Source organism: Syngnathus leptorhynchus, chromosome 4 (assembly GCF_054491065.1).
Source record: "Syngnathus leptorhynchus isolate UIUO chromosome 4, UIUO_Slep, whole genome shotgun sequence".
Taxonomy (NCBI): Eukaryota; Metazoa; Chordata; class Actinopteri; order Syngnathiformes; family Syngnathidae; genus Syngnathus; species Syngnathus leptorhynchus.
Genome location: NC_141198.1, coordinates 4,322,498 through 4,342,513, shown reverse-complemented (window position 1 = coordinate 4,342,513; position 20,016 = coordinate 4,322,498). Strand labels below are relative to the sequence as shown.

Here is a 20,016-nt window from a genome sequence, read left to right as displayed (position 1 = left end):
TGGTATGTCCAACTGGCGACGTCCAATGAAAGAAGGCAGATACAGGAAGTGGCCAATGAAAAAAGAGCATTTCCGAGGTTTTTCCGCTTTCCCCGGAGTTCTTGACAGATTCGACTTGAGATTGAGAGAGTTCAAGATGGCTGCCACAGGTAAGAGTTTGAATTTGTATCTAAATTTAAATATGTTTAGCGATGTTCGAATTATCTGCTATCTTTAGAAGTAAATGCCAAACCGCACAACTATGTCGTATTATGTTTTAGATGGCGATGTATTGTAACGAGTCGCCGCTGACGAAACTGAGAAAGGACTAGCAACAGCTCCGGAGCCGACGCAGTAGTTAAACCACTAAAGTTTGCCAACGTTTTCAACTGGGCTGGCGACGAATAGCTAAAAAGTACGCTAGCCACTTTGGAGCTACATAATCTCCTCCACTACGGGCACAGTTTAACCTGAGCACAATTGCTTGTTCAAGTTCAGGTAACACTTGGATATGCCAGAATGACATTGTCAGTACGCTGTAGTTGCCTTTACTTGCTAAACAATTTGGTAAGGCAGTTTTAAAGTCGCATAAGTGGCACAGTGCAAGAGACAAGGCTTTCCACTACTCCAAATGTCACATACAGTAGACAAATCCCACGCTAAGCTAAGTGGCTAACGTTGCATAGCATTAGCATCACTCATCTGTGACTTTTGCAGCTTCGACTTTCCGCGAGTAATGGCATGTATAACTCGTTTTAATTAATTCACGATTACTCAATTGAATGTTGCACGGTCTGTGATTTTAGTTATGAGCGTTCAAAGTATATGTAATTGCTGTGGGGATCTTATGGGTTGCCAAGTTAATGTTAGACCAAGTAGCGCTTCATGCCATCTGTCAAAATACAGCACCATCATTTGTTTATTCAGCCAATAGTCATCCTCCTTGTGTCAAATGCATATGTACTGTTATTCCCACCATACAAAGTCCTGCCCATTGGAAAAGGCACTCAGTTGAAATGCCTGTGTTCAACAACAAGCACGGCTTCTTTGCTCTGTTTAACATGCTCACAAATGAAGCGTGTTAATTTTGTTGCAGGTTGCATGACTCTCTCCTGAGGCTTTGGTGTCAACTGTCAAGAATAGCATCCCCCTTGAGCTACCATTCATCATGTCCTCCACCTCCTCCTACTCCTCTTCAGGAGAAACTAGTCCGGAGGATGTCCCCCGAGGTGGGGGTACCATCCGAGTCTTCCTCCCTAACAAGCAGAGGACTGTGGTGAGACAAGTGATTTGATGCTGCTCTTTATTTTTACACAGCTACTAAAACGTTGCAACTAGATTGATGGCTGTTTGTGGCTTCGTGAAAGTCCATGGCTGGTATTGCTGATTTTAAGTGTGATTACTCTCACAAACTTTGACATATTTCTCACTTGGTCAGTGAGTGTGAAACTAACCATTTGGTCTGGCAGATGGTGCTTTTCATAATCCTCCCATTTTCTGATTTATAATTCAGATCAGATCTATCTCACTTTGCCACATTTGTTAGTTTTAAAATATAATAAGCGGTGATATTGTCATTGCCTCATAGCTAAAAGGTATTAGGTTAAAATCTGGGCAAATGCCCTCTTGTGTGGATTTTTTCATGTTCTCCCCACACTTGTGTAAGTTTTCTCCGGGTGCTGTACTCTGGCTTCCTTTTCCTTCCACATTCCAGAAACATGCATGTTAGATTAATTGAACCCTACTCGTCATTAGTTGAGAATTTGAATGTGAATGGTCGTTTGTGTGTGTAATGAGGACATCAATTCATAAATCATTTGAAAACACTTTCAATCAAAAGATGACATTCATAACATAAAATATTAAAATACCGTATTTTCCAGACCAAAAAGCGCACCGGATTATAAGGCGCACCTTCAATGAACGGCTCATCTCCAAACTTTGTCCATATATAAAGTGCACCGGATTATAAGGCGCATTAAATAGAAGCTATACTGCAACAAACTGCGGTTGACTTGGGTTGCGGTATGCATCCACTAGCCAATCACCAATGAGCCCTCTGTAAACAATCGCGTTACTCAAACTATCCCATAAAAGAACTGATTAAAGTTCTGGTTCTGCTTACCTATGTTTCCCTTCCATATCGATCAGTAAATTTACTCGAAACATTAACAGAGCAGCCTATTTTGACATGAAATAGCCTCGTGCGTACGGCAGCTATCACTATAGCAACAGCCACCCGCAGACTCCCATGAGCCTCAGCAAAGTGTAAACAATCGCGTTTCTCAAATGATGGTTTATGAAATGATTGCGACGGACTAAAGTTTGATCTAACACCTTGGTACTGCTTACCTATGTTTCCCTTCCATATTGATCTGTAAAATTACTCAAAACATTAACAGAGCAGCTTATTTTGAAATGAAATAGCCTCACGGGTACAACAGCTATTCAGTGACGCCCCCTGACCACGGTTGCCGTAATGCTGGTAAGCGATGCGCAATGTAATTTACGAGTTGTACTAAAACGTACTGAAAATTTTGGCAGAGCACTGTGTACAACCAGTATAGATCAACAAATTCATAAATTGATCCATATATAAGGCGCACCAAACTATAAGGCGCACTGTCGGCTTTTGAGAACATTTTAGGTTTTTAGGTGCGCCTTATAGTCCGGAAAATACGGTACTTGTTTTTAACATGGCGTTTGAATGTGACATTGACAATGTTGTTGAGCAGCAGTCTCCTTTTTGCAGGTGAATGTTCGCCAAGGACAGACGGTGTATGAGAGTCTAGATAAAGCACTTAAAGTGAGAGGCTTAAGCCAAGACTGCTGTGCTGTATTCCGCCTTCTCGAAGGGTAAGCTTGCAAGTTATCGTAACAAAAGCAAAATGGGCTAGAAAACCGTGGAGGTCTAAAATACAGTTCTTTCTGAAAGTATTGGAATGGCAAGATTTATTTCTCTTGTGTGCTGAAGAAATTTGGGTTTCAGATCAAAAGATTATTGTTTTTTTAGACAAAAGTTCAGAAGCCAATTTTATTGGTACCAGGTTTTGATCCTAAAAAAAACAACATCATTCCAAAATACTTTTAGGTAGGTCTTAGCCTCTTAACATAAGTCTCCCAATTTTCAAAGATTTTGGTAAAACGAATGCGTCATTAAAAATGTATAGGGGGCGCTTTTTTTATTATCACAAAAAAGTTCAAAAGTATTGATTCTTATGCCAGCCCTGATGTGTGTGTTTGTGCAAAGTTTGTCTTTTCTCCTCGGTTTGTACATTCTAAAACGGCATAATTTTTCTTTACAAACAGTGCATTGCCACAGCAACAGCATGCAACAAAATCAAAAGCTTTCAATAACTTCACATCTTAACCATGTTTAGATTAACGACCCAGAGTTTGAAGACCGTTCGATAAAATCCCTGGGCGGAGTTCGCTGAAATATGATCTCTTTAAAAGGCCAAAATTCAGCAAAATCCCAAAATGATGTAAAAGTTGGCATCTTTCTTTTAGGATTAGCATATAAATAAAATACATTTTTGTTGGTGAATGTTCACCTTCCACCGATAATGCTTTGTTAAAAATCTGTAGGTGGCGCTGTAGAGAATATTTTTGGAAATAGAGCAATGACTCTGTTATAGCAGTGTCAAGTTTTTGCCCAAGTTTAGAACCTCAAAAGCAGCAGTTTTTCTTTATATACACTGCATCACTAGTGTGCAGGCAAATAAAAAGATTTCAATAACTTGTCTTCAGGTGAAACATACAAAGTTCGAAGACAAATTCTCTTTTAGGAGTTCATTACGATATGCCCTCTATGAAAGTAAATTCAAAATGGTGGACATCTTGTGAGGTTTAGCATATGGCTCCAAAAGACCTTTTTGTATGGCGTGGGCCTCCCAGTTGGTGCAGATCTATAACCCAGAATGAATCGTTAAGAAGGAATTATGAAACACAAAGTTTGATGCCCCATTGTATAGTATGTAGAAAATGTAAAAATGTTTTCCTTTTTGTTATCCCCTGTTGTTGAGATGGGACAACCCAAGTTTCAAGTCACTCGGGTTCACTGTTTAGGAGAAGGGTGCAGATGTATGACTCCTGTAAATGTGTGAAGATGGCCTAAAATTGTACTTTGAAATACATACTATTTGTAACTCACTTCCTGTACATGTTCATAATATCAAGAAACTTTATTTACAGACTCAGTGGTCCAGATAAAAGAAGACCGTACAAAAAATTAAATACAAAGGTTTAAAAAAAGACGTAAAAGTGAACAACATATTAAAAAAATAAAAATAAAAAGGCAATGACACTCAGAAGAGTCAAGTATACCAGTGCTTCCAAATCACTTTATCATTATATGCATCCTCGAATTTTTACAGGCTTCATTTGTTGTAATTTTGTGGTGTGCAATGGCCTCTGAATAAAGTCACCTCCACTCCATCTGTTCATTCACCAAATTTGTGAAGCAAACTAGAACCTTATCTGTATTGAATTTCATGTCAATAAATACCATACTCAGAGCAGACATTAAGAAGCTGCTGGAGACCAGCACTGCAGGAACTGAAGACCAAAAAGTCATTCACACTCCCCGAACATATGATTCACCAAAGTATTGCCAATCATCCATACACAGTATTACAGGTGTTCTGATAGAAAATTTATCACCATACAGAATAAAAATAAATAGAGAGCGGATTCCATCTTGTCATAATAATTATTCAAAATATTATTATTATTATTTTTTTGCTGTTGTCTTTTAATTTACTTTCCAGTCGTAAGAGGCTGACGGATTGGGAGACGGACATTACTCCTTTGGTTGGAGAAGAGCTATTAGTTGAGGTCCTGGATGACATTCCCTTGACCATGCACAACTTTGTGAGTAGTCGACAAGCCTGCTTTCTTTGGATATACTGTACATTTACCATGCTCCCCCCCCCCCCCACACACTTTAATGTTCCGTTGCTGCACGAATAATGACATTTTTATCTGCACAGGTACGGAAAACTTTCTTCAAGCTGGCTTACTGTGATTTTTGCCACAAGTTTTTATTTAATGGCTTCAGGTGTCAGACATGTGGATACAAATTTCACCAGCACTGCAGTAGTAAGGTACCTACCGTTTGTGTGGACATGGACACAGTAAGCAAACAGCGGTGAGTTGAATCACAGTTCAAAAAGCATTAAACGATTTCTACGATGATACTTTGATTATTAGCAAGGTTTTGTTGCAGTGTGTGGTTTTGATGGCTCTTTCAGGGTAATTACATTTGAAATCAGAAATTTACATATACGACGTAGACCCCCCCCCATCACCTAAATGAGGTTTTTGCTAAATGAGAGGATTTTTTAAAAGATTTTCATCACTTTCTTCAGTCTTCAAGTTTACTTACTATATCTTTAAACAATTCAGAAAAAGCCAAATGATATGTCTTTGGAATCTTCTGGTTTTTATATTCATTATTTTATTTTTATTATGTTTATTGACAACATTTTAGTTTGAGACACTCCTGAAACACCACTTCTATCTGTAAAATTGAAAGGTCAAAAGAAATCAAGAAGAAAATTGTAAGAACAGGGATGAGAATTTTCTGCGGATCCACGGATGTCTGTTTTTTTCCGTCGATAGTATCATTTTCATGAATCGTGTAAACCCGTTAAGAAGTTTTTTTTATACATAAGTGGGGGGGGGGGTAGGGAAGCGGGCAAGTTAGCCTTGGGGACTCGTGAGCATTCGCCCGCCCGCTGCGACAGCATCTTTTGGCACAATGTGAATTTGCGATTGGGTTTTCATCACTTGTAGACAAGTTATTTAGTTAGATAGATCAAGGGCCTACTCGGCAAATGTTTCCGCCAGCATGGCGGAAGTTTGGGAGAAAAAAGACGAGTGAAATAGACAAGTCGAACGGGACGAACTGCTTAAGATGGGCATGGCTCAAGCGCAGCGTCGTCATACAACTCTGAACATATCCGTAAAGTAGATGTCCCGGGGAAGGTTTTGTGTATTCTCTGTGAAGATATGATCAGCTATGGAGGTTGTGGCGCTAGGAACATTAAAGAACACATAGAAACAAAAAACAGAACAAAGGTACCCCCGGCCACTTTTTGATGTTTTTTCACATTTGCCATTCTCATCCCTGTAAGAAGTTTCATTTCTGGGCACAGTATTGAGATGAAAAGGCATTTAATGGATTACCGTATTTTCCGGACCAAAAGGCGCACTGGATTATAAGGCACACCTTCAATGAAGGGCCCATTTTAAAACTTTGTCCATATATAAGGCGCACCGGATTATAAGGCGCATAAAATAGAAGCTATACTGCAACAAACTGCGGTTGACTAGGGTTGCGATATGCATCCACTAGCCAATAACCAATGAGTCCTCTAAACAATCGCATTTCTCAAACTATCCTATAAAATGATCAGAACTGACTAATGTTCAATCTAACACCTTGGTACTGCTTACCTATGTTTCCCTTCCATATTGATCCGTAAATTTACTCGAAACATTCACAGAGCAGCCGATTTTGACATGAAATAGCCACGTGCGTACAGCAGCTATCACTATAGCATTAGCCACCCGCAAACTCCCATGAGCCTCAGCAAAGTGTAAACAATCGCATTTCTCAAACGAGGGCTTAAAAAATGATCAGAACTGACTAAAGTTTGATCTAACACCTTGGTACTGCTTACCTATGTTTCCCTTCCGTATCGATCCGTAAATTTACTCGAAACATTAACAGAGCAGCCTATTTTTACACGAAATAGCATCGTGCGTATAGCAGCTATCACTATGGCATTAGCCACCCGCAAACTCCCATGAGCCTCAGCTCGCAGACTCCCGTGAGCCTGAGCAAAGTGTAAACAATCGCGTTTCTCAAACGAGGGCTTACAAAATGATCGGAACTGACTAAAGTTTGATCTAACACCTTGGTACTGCTTACCTATGTTTCCCTTCCATATCAATCCGTAAATTTACTCAAAACATTAACAGAGCAGCCTATTTTGACATAAAATCGCCTCACGGGTACAACAGCTATTCAGTGACGCCCCCTGACCACGGTTGCCGTAATGCTGGTAAGTGATGCGACCTTGTAATTTACTAGTTGTACTAAAACATACTGAAAAGTTTGGCAGAGCACTGTGTACAACCAGTATGGATCAACAAATTCATAAATTTATCCATATATAAGGCGCACCGGACTATAAGGCGCACTGTCGGCTTTTGAGAAAATTTTTGGTTTTTAGGTGCGCCTTATAGTCCGGAAAATACGGTAATTTGACTTAGAAAGCAAAAACACGTGCCTTCAAAGTAGCTTGTTAGATGAGTCGCTCAGACGTCACTGATGACAATTAGTATCGCTTTCGGATAAGCATGACATTTTCCAAATGGAACTTCATAATCTGTCCTTATTTACAATTGGATGATCATATCGGCATATCACTAGCTGAGAAGCAACACTGCTTTTAAAGCAATAAGTGACTAATTAAATATTTCTATGAAATCGTCCACTTGAGCATATTGACAGAGTTAAGTCTTAATATGTTAGAACACACCCTTGTTTAATGTTATTGTCTTTTTGTCTCATCCTTTTCTACTTGTGCTTGGACGGGTGTGATCCAAGTCCCTGCACAGATGAGTATCCTCAGATACTATTGCCAGAAAATTCTCCATCACAGAGTAATATAGCCTTAACACCAGAGCCTGCTGGGTAAGCTCGCAGACCAAACTAGTTCTAAATGTGTTTAAAAAAAGTTCACCTTAACAGATATTATAATGCACAGTTTGACATTTTGCTTGCCATTTCAGGCTGGACCTCTTGTCCCCAACATCAGCCTTTCACTTCCCCATCCCTAGTGGAGATGGCCAGTCTCTGCAAAGGCATCGTTCTACCTCGACACCCAATGTTCATATGGTCAGCACAGTGAGCCCTGCTGTTGCCAGCATTATAGAGGCAAGTGTCAGTTGCCCAATGCGCAATCTTCTTTTGTTCTGTAATTTTGAAATAATTCAAATGTAATTTCTTGTCCAGGAATGGGCAATTTACGGCCCACACCCCCACTTGGAGTTAATTTTTGTATATTATAAATGTGCTTTTTCTACCACTTTAGTTCTGAAGTATAATAGTATTGTTCACCACTGCATGGCAGACATCTCTTTTTAGCTGGAACTCAGGAAGGCAGAGTACGGTGGTGTCAACGCGTACTTGTAAACTGATCACGAGATCACAACTGACAATAGTCAGAACTGAGAAACAACTAATGTCTTCTAGAATACTTGACTCTTGCCACCACAAAGACACTGCTTCATGGTGAAACGCTTTGTTATGTTTGCATTATTAGCTTTAGCATGGTGTCGAACTGCACTAGCCGGGGGTTTTACTATATTTATATTGGACATACATCACAGTCATGATTTTATATCCACAATGTGAAACACAAATTTAACCCAGTAGTTAAGACACCCATTCAACAAACTATGGGGAACAATAATGATGTCCTTACTACAGAAAGAAACGCATGCATGCAGGGATTTTCAGTCGCCATCGAATCAGCCCCTGGAATCCCGCTCTGTCTGAGTCAAGTGTTGTAGTGTCCTTGAGCAAGACACTTCACCCACCCTGCCTCCAGTGCAACTCACACTGGTGTATGGCCGTGTGCGAATATTTGGTGGTGGTCGGAGAGGCTCTCGGCACACAGTGGCAGCCTTGCTTTTGTCAGGCAGCCTCAGGACAGCCGTGGCTACATATGTAATGTCCCACCACCAGAGTGTAAATTTGTGAGCGCATTAATAATGCATCCAATCAATGTAAAGCGTTATAATAGTGTCCAGATAAAAAGCCTGATGATTTGATGTTTTAGTTGTGATAATTAATCGTGTGTGTAATTGTGGCACACATTGATTGATGTTACTTACTAACGTGGGATTCCCCCAACTGAAAATAAATGGACTGGTTGGATTTTTATCTTTTAATGTTGGCATTATATTTTTTAGGAGATAAAATAATTTATTTAAAGCTTAGGAACACATCTTGATCAAGGGTGTCAATGATAAAACACTTAATCTGCTCATGCATGAGAATCAATTGTAAAAAAAAAAAAAAAAAAAAAAAAAAGGGGGGGGGACTACCAAACAACAAGCTATTTTATTGTACACCTTCAAACTTGCAGGGTTTGATTAAAAGTTTTTAAGCCAAGAGCGCTTTGTGCCGTGTGAAACTGCTCTCAACTGAATGTAGGAAACCCCTGTTAATTCTTCATAATTTTTCTACAGAAAAAGATCCACGATAAGGAGGGACTCAAATTGAAGATTTCTTGACCACATTTTTTTTGTCATTATCTGTAAACCCATTTGGAACAGAAAGAGACTATACAGCAAGCTACTGGACAGCAAAACTAATGAGAAACTCAACATGTGATCAGCCCGATAAAATGTTTTTTTAATCGCTATCACGATAAAATTAAGAAACGTTTCTGCATTATTTTGGTGTTGCGGCATCATGGCATGTCATATGGCCATTGAGTTGTCACGTGTTATGCTTTCTCAGGTCACTCACATCATGCGAGCAGAACAACACATTTATTCAGCCTATTTGTCTTTTGCTGCCAGTGTTGGTAGTAAATGTATTATAAAGCTAATGACTTAAAACAAATGTAACGTATCACATTTAACTATGGTCGGTGCGCTATTTAGACAATTATTTTCTTTATGTACTGTCAGGATTAAAATCTGCATGCTCTAGAGCAAAGCAAATTACCATAATTGTCCTACTTGTTTTGTCTTCACGTCGTGGTGTTGTTTCTCGGGGTCGCCGTCTGCCCTTCGTCAGCCAAATTTCATGAAAAAATGATGACGAATGAATCTTGACCGTCATATCCCAGTAGGCTGTGTAAGAGGTTTAAAATGACATAGATTTAAGAAAAGAAAAATTCCAGCTGTTGAAGCGCTCCAAATCACATTGTACTCTGCTCACGATAGTTATAAAGGAAAAGTTAATATAGCCTATAAGAATTTGCCTTACCCATAATGTAGAACTGAAGATCTGCAAAAGGTCTATTCTGAAGGACATTGTTAAGTAAAGAACAAAGCAAAAATACTTTAAACTAATATGACTGCCTCAGTTCATTGTGACAAATGAATAGTAGTTTTGCCCTTTGGAGAAAAGTCAAGTGTTACACGACAGTAAATATGATGACAATGAAAAAGCCTTCAAGAAAGGCTTCCTATTTATAGTCTAAATCTGTTATTTTCAAATGGGGTACATGAAGCCACTTTAGGGGGTACATGAGATTTCTAAATTATGTTTAGAAAATAACAATTATTTCATAACATTTTTCAGTTTCTACTTTTATTTAAAATAAAGTTAATTGTTTCTCTTTGAGAACACATCTGTACTATGATCCCAAAAGAGGACACTATGTCAACAATTATGTTTATGTGCACAAGTCTTTATTTATAATTATTAATTACTATTTCCTCCTTTTTTTTTTTAGTTCTTTTTTTACGCAATGTTATTTACTATTGCCTCCTTTTTTTTTTAAGTTATTTCTTACCCAAATAGGTCTAGAGACACAAATACAAACAGAGTTCCAATTTTAAATAAATCACCTACTGATGGCACAGTACTCAAACAAAGGAAATGTTAGGGTATACTTGACTGGAATTTTTTTTTTTTTATAGGTACGTAGTTGACAAAGGTTGAGAACACTTGGTTTTCATGTAAAATTCCATGCAATCCATTTAATGAACTTTTTTTTCCCCCTCAATCCTTATAGGACGCAGTGAAATTTAACAACACAATAGGTATGGTTTGGGTTTTTTTTAATAACAATTTTAGGTGTGGCTTTTTGGTTTATTTTGCATGTTGGTTTTGAAAAGTTAACAGCCTGCCTTTTATATCTGCAGGTCCTGAGCCATCACCAAAGCCATCCACTAGCCCGCCCTCTTTAGGTTCCCCAGGGAGAAGACCGCCCAAGTCACCTTCAGAGCACAAAGAACGAAAGCCCTCCTCCTCGGATGACAAAAAGAAAGTAGTATGTAATTTTTGCAGTACTCTTTGTCAGTGGATCTTTTCTGAGACACAAGTGTTAATTTACAAATTTATTTGGCAAATTGAATGTGTTTTAGCATCGAGGGGGCTACAGGGACTCAAGTTACTACTGGGAGGTTCACTCCCGGGAAGTCAATATTCAGAAGAGAATAGGAGCTGGCTCCTTTGGAACTGTATTCAAGGGAAAGTGGCATGGGGATGTTGCGATCAAGATCCTTAAAGTCACAGAGCCAACACCTGAACAGTTACAGGCTTTTAAAAATGAAATGCAGGTCTTACGGTAAGTTGTTTCACCTTTTTGAAAACAAGTGCGTGAGAAAATACTCAAACACTTTAAGGACAATGATCCTTGATGTACGGAATTTAGGGATTTTATCATCTACGGTCCATAACGTCATCAAAAGGTTCAGAGAATCTGGAGAAATCACTGCATGTAAGCGGTAAGGCTGGAAACCAATCTTTCAGGTGGCACTGCAATAAAGACTTCCATCATTGTGTAAAAGATAACCCAACATGGGCTCAGAAACACTTCAGAAAACCAATATTAGTAAATACAGTTTGGCACTACATCCGTCAGTGCAACTTAAATCTCTGTGCAAACCAGAAGTCATTTATCTGCATCACCCAGAAACACTCTTCTGGTTCACCCTTGTGCTTCTCTGGGCACAAACTCCTCGACTGAGGCAAAGAGGAAAGGTGTACAGTTGTCTGACAAGGCCACATTTTAAAATGTTTTTGGGAATTGTAGATGTCTTGTCCTTTGCACCAAAGAGGAACAGAACCATCCGGATAGTAGTAGTTCAAATGCCAACGTGTGTGATGGTGTTGGGCTATGTCAGTGCCAATAGCATGAGTGACTTACACATCTATGAAGACACAATGAATTGCTGAAAAGTACATGCGCATTTAGGAGAAACTAATGGTGCCATCCAAGCAATGTCTTTTTCAGGGGCGCTCCAGCTTATTTCACACCACATCCTGTGCATGTTACAACAATGTGGCTTCATAGTAAAAGAGTGCAAGTACCAGACTGGCTTGCCTGCAGTCCAGACTTGTCCCCCGTTGAAAATGTTTGGCGCATTATGATGCATAAAATGCGAATACTGAGACCCCGGAATGTTGAACAGCTGAAGCTATACGTAAAGTGAAAATGGGAATGAATTTCACCACCTTCATCATTAGTGTCCTCAGTTGTATTCAATGTTAAAAGAAAAGGGTGTCCCAGCTTTTTTGGAATGTCTTGGAGCCCTAAAATTCCGAGATAATCATTATTTGCTCAATTAACAACAACCATGTTTATCAATTTGAACATTAAATAGCTTGTCTTTGTAGTATATTAAATACAGGTTAAACATGATTTGCAAATCATTGTATTGTGTTTTTATACAACATCCCAACGTCATTGCAATTGGTGTGTAGAGCCAACCGTAAAAATAATGTTCGTACGCTGAGAAATTATGCAAATTACAAAGCGACAATCACTAAGTGATTAATGGGAGATTGCTTTTTTTATGTTAATATGATTTTCCATTTCTTCAGGAAAACCCGCCATGTCAACATTCTGTTGTTCATGGGCTATATGACGAAGCCCAATTTTGCCATAATCACACAATGGTGTGAAGGCAGCAGCCTGTACCGCCATCTGCATGTCTCTGAAACCAAATTTGACACGATGAGGCGGATTGACGTGGCCAGACAAACAGCACAGGGCATGGAGTAAGACTTTTCCACATTCAGTTGTACCAATACTCTTTGCTTGAAGATGTGACTGTTTTCTACACGTGACGTGTGAAAGCTACTACAATGTAGAGGGTGGTGCGTTTGTATGTATAAAAGTTGACCTCTGCAAATACTAAGGCTTTCTAATATTGCAGTTATGCAGCAAATTTCCACTTTTGTGTTTGATATCTTATCCATGTAAAATTAATGATGATTTTATTTTTCCTTGCAGTTATCTTCATGCGAAGAACATTATTCATCGCGACCTGAAATCAAACAGTATCCTTTTCTTACCCTGTAATAGTTTTTACTCAAGCAAGAACCATACTGGTAATCTTCAATGTGATTCCAGTTGCCTGATGACAAGTGGCCATTGTCTTAAATTGTATTCCAAATGCTGACCGCAATCCTACTTTGTCCATTTTGCATATTGTTATGAAAATCCCTATGTAAAAAATATTTGTCCACCTAGTACAGAGAATGATCAATCAACTTAATTGGAATTGTTTTCTGGAACCAACTTAAAAATGATTGTTGGTTGCACATTTTTAGTCACCTATTTCCTGAGATTGTTTTCCAGACATTTTCCTCCATGAGGGTTGGACTGTTAAGATTGGTGACTTCGGTCTTGCAACAGTGAAGTCACGGTGGACCGGCTCTCAACAAGTTGAACAGCCCAGTGGATCAATTCTTTGGATGGTAATTTTGTTATAAGGTCATTCCAGAAACACTTATGATGACAGAAATGATCTATACACGGCATGACACTTGTGTTTCTTTTCCATGTGTTCCAAGGCCCCTGAGGTGATCCGCATGCAGGACAGCAACCCATATACATTCCAGTCTGATGTATATGGGTATGGAGTAGTACTGTTTGAGCTGATGTCAGGGACTCTACCATACTCTAATATCAACAACAGAGATCAGGTTAAATAATGCTTTATTTGAACCATTCAAAATCTTTTGAGCCAAAGTCTAATGAATGGTGGATTTGTTACATTTGCAGTAACAAATACCAAGGCAGCTTTATCAATATGTCAATGTAGTCATACACACACACACACACACACACACACACACACACACACACACACACACACACACACACACACACAGCACCTAAAAATATTTAAATACACTCACAACTGATGACATTCAGAAGCAAAGCAGAAAAAACTAGTTTACTTAAATGACAAAGAGTGTACATTGACAACATAGAAACACATTAACCTCAGACTAAAACATTTAAAACACAACAAAAGACTTGATTCTTGTTCATGATTCTCCATTCAGCACATTAGAATTCCGGTAATGGTGTAGTGATTCCCCCAACCCTTCTTTTCTTCCAGATAATCTTTATGGTGGGACGTGGTTACTTGTCCCCAGACCTCAGTAAGCTCTACAGTACCTCACCCAAATCAATGAAAAGGCTTATCATTGACTGCCTGAAGTTCAAACGGGATGAGAGGCTCTTGTTCCCACAGGTTTGTGTTTTCCTCAACAAAATGTTTTCCTCTGAATTAATAACGCTTCAACTAGCTGTAAAAATTGAAACGTAAATTTAGTTTTGTATTCTATGAAAGTGTGTGGATTCTAAGTGTGTTCTTCTCTGCAATGCTAATGTTCAACACAGCAAGTATCTAGGAAACAAAGATTTTTGAAAAAATTCTCATTTGATACGTGTTCATGATATGAATCATCTTTGTTTTGACATATTCTTGCCAAAATGATCAACTTATTTTTGCCAAGTGCAATTGTTTTTAATGTCATTTTTATACATTATGTTGTTGATTTACATTTTCTTTTCTCTTATCAGATCTTAGTCGCCATCGAGCAGGTACAGGATCTGCTGCCAAAAATTGAGCGCAGTCGTTCTGAGCCCTCTCTCCATCGGGCTGTTCATGCTGAGGACTTGAACCCTCTTCTATTCCACACCACTAGGCTGATGCCACTCTAAGATTTCAACATCACTAGGCAGAAAGGTTGTGTCCCTTTCTAAAACCACAGCATTCCAGTGCCTCTGAGAGGCTTCAGCTGCTTTTGTTGCGGAACTTCATCACTAACTTTCAGAGCCTTGGAGCTCCAGCACTCAATAACACACTGCAGGAATAATCTTTAGGTGTTTCGTTCCAGTTTGAATTCTTCTAATGACAAAGACCTGCTCCTTCAGAGGGGCATTCATTCGCTTTTTTCTCAACAGATTGTCAAGTTTATTTTGCTGTACATTATATTTCAAATGGGCATTCGATACTGTAACTTACTGGGGTGTCCATCGTTTCATGGCAAACAAACACTGCAGCATCGTCGTCGTCTCATACATGGCCCGATCTTGGAAGGATCACTTTGAACATAACCAAGAATTCACAATCATATGACATCAAAATCGGTGATTCTATTGCCCTTTTAACAATCACGTAAAAATGTTTGTACTCTCAAGTAGATCTACAGTGGGGCACGAAAGTATTTAGTCTATCACAGACTGTGCACTTTAAATGAGAAGAGAGTTCTGTAACAGTAACCGTAATTTCGGACTATAAGTCGCTCCGGAGTATAAATCGCTCCAGCCATAAAATGCACAATAAAGTGAAAAAAACCCCATATATAAGTCGCACCGGAGTATAAGTCGCACTTTTGGGGCCAATTTATTTGTCGAAATCCAACACCAAAAACAGACATGAACCAGCAACAACAGGCTAAACAATACGGTATGCTAACGTGACATACACAAACGAGGAGCTGAGAACGGGCCTGACGTAACATTCAGAGTTATTCAATTAAGTATTACATAAATAACACGTTTATCAAACCATCTGTGTCACTCCAATTCATTAAATCCATCGATTGTGCTTTATGTAAACAATGCCGCGTATGCGCCGCATATGCTGACGTCGAACCCATTGTAAATTTAATTTCTAATTATTCCACAGACCCATATAACGATATATAAAGTATATTTCAAATAACTATCATATTACAACAATATTATCAAACCATCTGTGTCACTCCAAATCATTAAATCCATCGATCAAATTCCTCGTACTTTATGTCAACAACGCCGCGCATGCGCTGCAGAGATCTAGTATATAACTATATTGTAGCGTTAAAAAAGTACCAGGAAAGACATGGGTTTATATAACAATATTATCAAACCATCTGTGTCACTCCAAATCATTAAATCCATCGATCAAATTCCTCGTTCTTTATGTCAACAATGCCGCGCGTGCGCTGCAGAGATCTAGTATATAACAATATTGTAGCGTTAACAAAGTACCAGGAAAGACGTGGGTTTGGTAAACAGCTCTTTATTTAACAAAACGAGTTCAACGAGCCAACGACTACTGAACTTACAGCCACGGAGGTGGAAGAGAGCTCCATAAATAGGACCGGGCGTGCGTAAAAGCCATGTCCGAGCCCCATCCGCCGTCCCCGGACAACCACCCGGCTGAGCGCCGGCCCCCAACTTCCACCCACGAAGGTGAAAGACAGCTCCCGTCGAGAAGGACCGGGCGTGCGTAAAAGCTATAATAGTTTTTTAAACCTTCTGTGTCACTCCAAATCATTAAATCCTTCAAACTCTTCGTCCTCCGGGTCACTTACAAACAAAGCCGCTAATGATGCCGATAGTAGGTGGGGCCCTTCGTCATCTTCGTGATCCCGTGATCGAATCCTTTGCCTTTTATGTAAATAACCGCCACGCGGCACGGGTGACGGCACTTGCAGTTCAAATGACAGTAATCCCTTGCTATATCGCGGTTCTTTTTCGCGGTTTCGCTACATCGCAGATTTTTGAATTTTGAAAATTTGTGAAAAAAAATCACTTAAGTCGCTCCTGAGTACAAGTCACCCCCCCCCCCCCCCCCCCCGCCCAAACTATGACTAAAACTGCGACTTATAGTCCGAAAATTACGGTACTATTAATATAATAGGTACACTTAAACTGTGAGAGACAGAATGTGGGGGAAAAAAATCCTGGAAATGACATTTTAAGATTTTGAAAGTATTTACATGCCAATTACGGTGATATTTTGGCTCATTCCTCCATGCAGGTCTATTTTAGAGCAGTGATGTTTTGGGGCTGTCACTGAGCAACACAGGCATTCAATTCCCTGTCCCCTTTGCAAAAAAAAAAGAGCCCCCAAGAACACACCTGTGCTTTACAGTAGGTATGGTGTTTTTGGGATGCAACTGAGCATTCTTCTTCCTTCATACACCATGAGCTGAGTTTGTGCCAAAAACATCCGTTTTGCAAACTTCAGATAGGCCTGGACATGAAATGGCTTAAAAAGGAAAACACGTCTGGCACTGCAGGATTTGATTCCCTGTCAGCCAGCCCTGTTCATGTTGCTAACCCTTGTTACTTCCTTCCCAGCTCTCTGTAGGTCATTCCCCAGTGTACTTCTGGGATTTTTGCTCCACGTTTTTAGGATCATTTTGATTCCACGGAGATGTTATTTTGCATGGAGCTCCAAACCAGCACTTACTTATGTGTCTGTTATTGACAAAATACTTTTTTTCACAATAAATTCTTTGAAATTCCTAAAATGCAATTTCCAGGAATTTTCACTTTCACAATCTGTCAGTTCAAGTTTACCTATGATGAAACTTACATAAATCTCATCATTTTAACTGGGAGAAATTGCACTCAGTGATTTCATACTTTTTGCCCCACTGTACATAACTGAATTTCGTCAATTACTTGGCCAAGAAATATTTACAGATTACATGCATTTTATTGTTGCCCCAGTGTACATAACAGAGTTTCTTCACTTACTTTCCAAAGAATTATTTACACAATTTAACATGCAATTTATTAATTTACAAGCCCAAACCAATATAAATGGACAGATGGAGAAGCCCTAAACGAGATGCCTTGAGTGATTGAATACGTGAGCGCTATGCTGACTTAAATAAAGCCTTCACGCAAGTACTTTTTGATTAACAGCCTGGAAAACAGTAGTGCGATGAATGTTGCTGAAGTTAAATCTTGTAAATGGTTATCAAGTAATTATTACTGCTTACATTTAAACCGATTGTGTAAGTATACATTAATACAGTCATTGATAAATTATCCAAATAACTGTTATGAGTTGAGTAGTACTGTTTCTCTTGAAACATGTCAAGAGCTGTTTTGCCTTTTCAGCACAGCATCTGCCACTACTGGACATAGAATGTTTTCATTTATTGCCACTTAAAGGGCTTCTTTAATAGCGTTTTCCATTCCATTTCCATTTAGTTGTCTTTTTTAAAACATGTCATTTTTTGTTGATACTGATGACACTTCATTTGTGTCAATTTGGCGTAGTAACCAATATCTGGGGCCTATTTTGGTACACTGGCAACTGTGCGCTAAGTGTAAAAATGGGTTGAACTTGGTTTTCTTGCCAACACAAGTCTATTGTAGACTTGAAAAGTAGACTACATCATAGACCATCTTAAAAGGAGGGCTGTTTTGCAGCACAGTTGATGTAATGCCATTTTAGTGTATTTGATCATGGCACAGGCACACAATTTCGATGCTCCGCGGATGTGCATAATGAATGTGGTATTTCATTCAAAAATATGAAACCAGGGTGGTACAATCTCCTCTGAATTATTGTCAAAATTAATTAACTGAACCATATATAGCCATTATCTTAAAGAATACATACCGAGCACCTCGTCACTATTGCAAGGGGGTTGAAGGGTGGGGAAACTGGGCATCCAATAAGGAGGGGAATGGAACAGCAATGAATATATGTCATTAGGCGATTTTAGATAATTTCAGTATACTTTGTGGTTTCCCTTTTACATAGCATGCCCTGGCATTGTCGTTTGGTATAGATTCAGTCCTCAACTTCTCTCGATGAGCCCCCCCACTGGCGACTTTATTTTGGATACCGTTTTATGTTTAGTTTATTCTCCTGAGTGTGAGCATAGCAAACTCAAAAGTTTGACTTGTGTTGCGACATATACTATATACTGTACCAATGACATAGAAAGGTCGTATCAGAAACTAATGCACAGGTATCAAGCTAAATTTTGTCGAGGACCATTATTGTAGTTATGGTTTCACCGCAGAGGTCCATTATGACTCTGAAACGATATATAAATGTATAATTGCCTCATCATATTACATATACTGTGTACAACATGGCCAATAACTAAAAAGCGTGATAAAAATATGCTTACAATTTAAAGTGAAGACAATTCTCAACTTTGGTACAAATTCTAACAAGAAACATGAAGTAAATGCACATGACAGCCCCCAGGTTGAGGGTTTGACACCTATGAACTAAAGCATGGTGGAGTGTAGTCAAGGAGCTTGCACTTTAATTTCCCCCCCTTTTTTTCTCTTGTGACAATATGTACAAACTGCCTCTTCTTGCAGGACAATGTGAAAATAGGATGAACAGAGCATTTTTTATGGTGATTGGTTTGTCAATGGCTCTAGGCTTGAATTCTATAATTTTATCGTAGTTTCATAGCTTAAGACAACATAGATACCAATGCCTAATTGTTTTATAATGACATTGACCTATAAACTTTGTGAATTGGGTTTGGCATGTATGTAGAAACACTCAGCTTTGTCATATTGTAAGAGAGGTGTTTCTTTAAGCACAATGGGATTACGTTAGAGCAGACATTTGGAACTTCAACATTGCAGTCAGGGGCTGGGTACCCTTTGTTCTTACTCGTTCCATGTATTCAGGGGCAGTCATGGATGGGAAATGACATTTGATGCGGTTTAAGATGGGTATTTATGAACCAGGATTTGGAGACACTTTTTATTTTATGCTGATGTGGTGTTGTGCTTGCAGCTTTTTAGGTGAAGTGAACACACGTAGGCTACATTGTTGGTACCCTTGCAGGAAAACAAAATTATTTCCAAGACCATACAAATGAAAAGAACACTGTACCTTTCATCTATTTCTTATCAAATGTATATGTATATGAAGCTATATTTGTATATACTGTATTGTAAAAATGTATACAGTATGTGCATTTATGTGCAAATGTATACAGTATGTCCATTTATTTATATATATATATATATATATATATATATATATATATGTATATATGTATACATATATATATATATATATATGTATACATATATATATATATATATATATATATATATATATATATATAATGTAAAAGTGTGTGTGTGTGTGTGTGTGTGTGTGTGTGTGTGTGTGTGTGTGTGTGTGTGTGTGTGTGTGTGTGTGTGTGTGTGTGTGTGTGTGTGTGTGTGTGTGTGTGTGTGTGTGTGTGTGTGTGTGTGTGTGTGT

General features: G+C 38.8%; 1 protein-coding gene across 2 annotated transcripts; it reads left to right on the top strand.

The window, feature by feature from the left end:
- The first annotated feature begins 83 nt into the window (after positions 1-83).
- Positions 84-19,772, top strand: araf (A-Raf proto-oncogene, serine/threonine kinase). Of its 2 annotated transcripts, XM_085909018.1 has the most exons (17): positions 101-149; positions 261-394; positions 1,076-1,255; positions 2,732-2,835; positions 4,749-4,851; positions 4,971-5,128; positions 7,598-7,684; positions 7,783-7,927; positions 10,749-10,776; positions 10,879-11,006; positions 11,101-11,303; positions 12,563-12,739; positions 12,975-13,021; positions 13,323-13,441; positions 13,538-13,669; positions 14,092-14,226; positions 14,559-19,772. In XM_085909018.1, exons 3-17 carry the CDS (start codon positions 1,148-1,150, stop codon positions 14,697-14,699), a joined length of 1,815 nt encoding a protein of 604 aa, XP_085765144.1. In that variant the 5' UTR covers positions 101-149; positions 261-394; positions 1,076-1,147; the 3' UTR covers positions 14,700-19,772. The 2 variants fall into 2 exon arrangements, with proteins under 2 accessions (XP_085765143.1, XP_085765144.1); XM_085909017.1 differs by lacking the exon at positions 261-394 and having other exon boundaries at positions 84-149.
- Positions 19,773-20,016: the final 244 nt, after the last annotated feature.

Excerpts from the sequence above, each read along its gene's own strand:
- araf (XM_085909017.1), top strand. The coding sequence starts at position 1,148 with ATGTCCTCCACCTCCTCCTACTCCTCTTCAGGAGAAACTAGTCCGGAG. Across the intron at positions 2,836-4,748 it reads GTATTCCGCCTTCTCGAAGG|TCGTAAGAGGCTGACGGATT; the intron begins GTAAGCTTGCAA and ends TTTACTTTCCAG. Across the intron at positions 7,928-10,748 it reads CTGTTGCCAGCATTATAGAG|GACGCAGTGAAATTTAACAA; the intron begins GCAAGTGTCAGT and ends CAATCCTTATAG.